At 45.2% G+C, this 5,809-nt stretch overlaps 1 protein-coding gene across 1 annotated transcript; it reads right to left on the bottom strand.

Annotated features, from left to right (window-relative positions):
- Positions 1–3,446: 3,446 nt before the first annotated feature.
- Positions 3,447–4,265, bottom strand: LOC139734677 (craniofacial development protein 2-like). Its single transcript, XM_071645464.1, has one exon. The coding sequence runs from the start codon at positions 4,263–4,265 to the stop codon at positions 3,447–3,449; it is 819 nt and encodes a 272-aa protein (XP_071501565.1).
- Positions 4,266–5,809: the final 1,544 nt, after the last annotated feature.

Genomic DNA, 5,809 nt, shown 5'->3' with positions numbered 1-5,809 from the left:
GATTCGATTTAATCAGTGTTGCGGGCTTTTTTCGTCACCCTTTATGCACATCTGCCTCATGTATATGAGCACTCGAATACATAACACATATCTGTAGGAAAAAAACGTAAGGTTGAACATTGAGTTGCATCCCACTTCTAGGTAAAGCGATGTAGAAATTGATGTAGTAGGTTGGGTATAAAAAGATTTCGTAACAGTTGCCGTCCTCTTTCGTCGCCCTCCATTTACAATTGTCTAATGCAATTAAGCCCTCTAATCCAAAACATATGACTTCAGAAAATTCTTATCATGGCACATTGAGATTCATGAAAATGTAAACAAGGTGATATATCAATTGAATGTATCAGCTTAGCATGAGAGCAACAATTCTACATACAACACATCATGATATGCCTGCAACTGTAAACAAAATGTTATATCAATTTGATCTGAGCATATCATGGGTAAAATTAAATTAGTCAGCATTGCCACCTTTCTTGTCACCCTTAAACAACATCTGTCTGATGCATTTGAGAACCCAAAACCGGAGAGTATGTCACTACAAGAAAGTTCTTCATAAAGTACATTGAGCTGAATACAACTGCAAACTAACACCCCGTTCAGACTGTCCCTCGTCTCCCGGGGGAAGGGGGAGAGAAAATTTTTCTCATTTTACGACCGACCGTCCACACATCCCCTGGTGTGCGGGAGATGGGCACAGGGGGATTTGTGGGCTAGGTCATCGTCGTGGTAACGTAAGGCGCGCCCGCACACGCTAGCGCGGGAAATGCAATTACCTTGAAGCTAGTTAGCCGGTAATAATATTAGCACAGAACAATTGCATGGCGATCACTGTTGAATTGTCGAACTTGATAACGGGTTTGCTTCATCGAGGATGAATGAGAGTGGGATTGTATTATTCCTCGGATTGATTAGCTAATGAAGATTGTCAGTAGTTTTAAACTGAGATAATTATACAATTTGAAGCGTCGCAGACACGTTTCCAGCGGATGATTGTAACATTATTATTAGCGAAAGTCACCATTTTAACCTGAAATCGCGGTGTATGACATGTATCGAAGCACCGCTGCACTGGCCTGGATGGAGCTGTAGTCACGAAATTGTTTACGTTTACCATGGTCGACCTGAGCGGAAGCAGTTCTCTCGACACCACATATCGCGCATGCGCACTTGTGATTAAAACAGGTGTGCGATCTCGGATTACGAGCCAAGGTCGCTCTTCCTTCGAAAAACCCGGCGGATAGAACCGGGAGACGGGGGACAGAAGAGCAGAGCGTCCAGACTGTCGATTTTCCGGGGGATATCCCGGGTACCGGGGGATCCCCGGGGGATGTCCCGGGACACGGGGGACAGTCTGAACGGGTGGTAAGTGATATATCAATTTGATGTATGAGCTAAGCATATCATATTGTGGGCAAAATCGATTTCGAAACCGTTGCCTGCTTCTTCTTTTTCGTCACCCTGTGTTTACAACTGCCCTATGTGTCCATTATAGAAGATAACGTCTTGATATGGCATATTTATATGCATGCAACTCAAAAGGGGTGAAGTAAGGATTTGGTATATTCTCTCTCTGTTCTGCCATGGACGTCACTGCCCGCTGGCGATCACTGATGCAGTATGTTTCCGCCATCTCCCTCTATCGTCGCACGAATGCAGCAATGTAGATCCTCTCTCGCCGACTAATCCAGCCATTGCAGAAAGGAAAGTGAGTCGCTGTCGTCCACGTGATCTCTTCCCATTCACAAATCCTGACAGGACTAGATGTTCAGTTTGCCTCTTCCTCACGACATGGCCCAAAAACTGCATCTGGCGTTTCCTGATCATCGGCTTATTAACTGTCCATGTCTCGGCGCCGTATGTCATAGCTGACCATATGTATGTCTTCCAGAACCGTTTCCTTGTGGCGATGGACAATTTGCGGTTCGTCATCACCTTGCGCATGTTCTGAAACGCTGTCTTTCCAATGCCAATTCTACGCTTGATTTCTTGTTCTGAGCGGTTGTCTGAAGTCAGCAGGCTACCGAGGTAATTGAAAGATGACACCTGCTTCAGCTCTTGTCCATTTATCATTATCGAACATCGAGGTGGCTGCGCAGTTTTGCTGAAGACCATGGTTACTGATTTCGCGATGTTAATCGATAGCCCCTTTTCCTCGCTTTATCTGGAGGCAACATCCATCAATCCCTGCAACTTCTCTGCACTGTCAGCTAGAATCACCGTGTCATCGGCGTACCTCATGTTTGTGAGTTGACTGCCTCCGATTGCAAAGCCAGGTAATTCGTCCAATTGTCGCATAATTGACTCTGTGTATAAGTTGAACATGTATGGCGAACCAACACATCCTTGTCGCACGCACACCTCGCTCAATATCCTGCCAATCACCAACTTCTCCATCATGCTGTACCGCAGCTGATTGCCTCCAGTACAGGTCTGCCAACAACCTTTTATCTTCGTCATCAATGTCTAGCTTGTCGAGTGTCTTGAACAATTCTTCATGTTTAACCTTATCAAACGCCTTCGTGTAGTCGATAAAACATACATACAGATGTTGCTGCTTCTCTATAGCTCTTTCTGCCAAGCGGCGAATGACGAAGATCGCATTCCGTGTTCCTCTGTCTGGAACAAATCCATATTGCTGCTGTGAAATCTCATTGCATGTTCGACCTCTTATCCGGTTTATTAGCAAACGAACAAGAATCTTGGTTAGATGGCTCATCAAACTGATGGTTCGGTGTTCCTCACATTTGGTAGTTCCTGCTTTCTTCGGTAGAGCAATGAAGATTGATCTACACCAGTCGTCTGGTATATGTCCTTCCCGATATACTGCGTTCATCATCTCTGTGACCGTGTCAAGGAATTCGTCTTCTGATGCTTGTAGCATCTCTACCAGTATACCATCCGGTCCTGCAGCCTTTCCGGAAGCGCTCTTCCATATCGCATTTCTGACCTCATCTTTGGTGAATTCCAGCATCCGACGTTCTCCTGCATTGTCATCCCCATATGTAGGCTGCGGACCTCTATTGTCAGCGAATAATTGGCCTATGTACTCTCTCCATCTGTCTGATATTGCCGTTTTTTCCATCAAAATTTCACCGCTGTTATCTCGCAGGCAACCGCCGGCAGCTGACCTTTTCCGCTTTCCAGTAACTTTCTGGATGGAGCTGTGCATGTCGTTATACTTCTTCTCTTCTTCCAGTTTCTGGATGTGATCACATTGTGCGTTCAAAAATTCCTCCTTTGCCCTTCGGCACTCGTATCGCACTTCCCGGTCCAGCTGTTTGTACAACACAGCATCATGGTTTTTTGCTTTTCTTCTCTGATCCATTATTTGAAGGATATCGACAGTCATCCATTTCTGCTTTGCCTGTCTCGGCTGCTCAGGTATTACCTCTTCCGCTGCTTGTACCAAAGCTTCTGTCAGCCTCATGTTCAATATCTCAGCCTCATCTGATGTCGACTCCTTGTTCAGCCAGTTCTCCCACACGCTTTCTATATTGATCAGCTACCGCCGGGTCCGTTCTTAATAGATCAAATCGACATCTTGGCTTTCGAGATGGATTCCTCTTCGCAGGCCGGTTGATCTTTAACCGTAGATTGCAAATCACTGGAACATGATCACTCCCGCAGTCTGCCCCAGGGTATGTCTTCGTTGCTGTAATCCAGCTATGAAAACGACGGTTGATGGTGATATAATCTATTTGGTTACGCACTCCATCTCCTGGACTGCACCATGTGTATAGGCGGCGTTTCGGCTGTTTGAACCAAGTGTTCTTAATCACTTGTTGATATACCATACACCACTGAATCCATCGCTCACCACGTTCGTTCCTCTCTCCCAGCCCATAGGGACCCAACACATCGTGCTCGCACGTGGTTCCATCTGTACCATGTCCAACTTTGGCGTTCATATCCCCTATGACGATATTTAGTTCACCTGGCTTGCACTGCCGATATGCCTCCTCGACACTTTCGTAGAATTCTTCGATTTCATCTTCTGTACACGCGCTGGTAGGTGCATAAAGCTGGATGATATTACAGTTGAATGGCTTGGAGTTCACTTTCAAGACGATCACCCTTTCTGAAACGGCGTAGAATCCGGCCATTGCAGACGCAATCTCGTTTGACGTCAATATCCCGACTCCATTTATATGTGCCTTTCTGTTTCCCGAGTAGACCATGGTGTACCCGTCCACCTTTATTTTCCCCGCTTGCGGCCAGCGCACCTCTGACATTCCCAGAACATCCAGCTTCAATCTCTTCATCTCCAGAACAATGTTTGCAAGTTTTCCTGCCTGATACAGTGATCTCACGTTCCATGCCTATTCTCTTTTCCGATTTTAGCTGCATGGTAGCATGATGATGGTCGAGGGAGTCTCGTGCTGTTGACGACTCAGCGCTACCGATTACGTTGTCTCGAATAGCATCAGTACATGTATTCATATCGCATCATTGATTCTCATAGCAATTCAAGACGGTGGTTTGCCGTTGCCTTCCGAATCGCAGTGGCTGCTAACTAGCCTGGTCCTGCCAGTCGATGGGAGTTGTCCCGCGTCTCCACGACACTTCGCCTGCCAGGGTGACATTATATACCGTAGGTCTGATCATTTCACACCCGCCATACAACGTCAGCCGAATCCTGCTGCCAAGCCGACTCAGGCAATCAATTTTACAGCCGGAGGTTGCCCTCAACTCCATGCCAACGTGGTGTTAATCAGGACCACGCACTCTACATGTGATGCAGACGATGGTAGGACCTACTGCTGATAGAGAGAGTCTCCTTGGTATATTACTTTGTTGCTTAAATCGATTTCGTCACCCTTACCGGCTATTTTCGTCACGTTTTATGTTCAACTCTCTTATGAATGAGCTCTCTTAGCCAAAGGAAATACAATATATCTTACAGAAAAAGTTCTTGGTAAAGCACATCGACAAGCATACAGGTTTTAGTAAAGTGGTAAAACAATTTGTTATATTTGTCACCGTTGCTGCCTGTCTTCATAAATACAAAGGTATTTACAAATTTAGTGTAAGTATTTGATATATCCGTCACCGTTGCCGCCGTTTTCATCAACCTTTGTATTTACAATTTTCTGACGCATTTGATCCCTCTAATTCAAAGCATACATTTATAAACAAGCGATTTCATGTATCTACAAATTGTACTGTTGACTGAAAAGATTTCGGCACCGTTGCCGCTTTTTTCATCTGGCTTATGTATATGAGAAGTGTTACGACCAAAATCACTCTGAGAATGATCGCACAAAAGAAACAATCAACTGATGTTCAGGCGGTTTATTAACAGTGATATTGTGGGTACAGACTGGTAATCAGCGTCACATCAGTACAACAATGATCAATAGAAACAGTTATAAATCGGTAGTGGAATCACTTACACGTATTAAATAATCCTTTGAAAGTGTCCAAATACGATGTTCGATGCACAGACGAATGATCCTTGACGCACGGATGAATGATTCCTCCGACGTAACTCCAGAGGCGCAGGTTACGATAGTCCACGGTATAATGTTCACAGCGAAATGTGCAGAATCCAACGATCACGTCCAGTCGATGCGTTGAATGATGATTCACTTTATATTGTCCAGCTAGGAATCCAGCCCGTCCCAGCTTTGCCGTAGCAATGTCCATTGACACAAAAATATGGAGTCCAATGAAGGCACATTAATTCTCTGCAGGCAAGATGTCTCCCAGGCCTTATCTCCACAAACATAACAGGTCAGCAGGTAACACAGGACTGACTATAACAAGTCGCTTCAGAGCCAGAAGTGACGTAACTCTCAGAGCAGAG

Source organism: Diadema antillarum, unplaced genomic scaffold (genome assembly GCF_040938485.1).
Source record: "Diadema antillarum isolate AM-2024a unplaced genomic scaffold, OU_Dant_1.0 seq00000539_RagTag, whole genome shotgun sequence".
Taxonomy (NCBI): Eukaryota; Metazoa; Echinodermata; class Echinoidea; order Diadematoida; family Diadematidae; genus Diadema; species Diadema antillarum.
The sequence above is the reverse complement of the archived record's forward strand: the minus strand, read 5'-3'. Positions and strand labels throughout refer to the sequence as shown.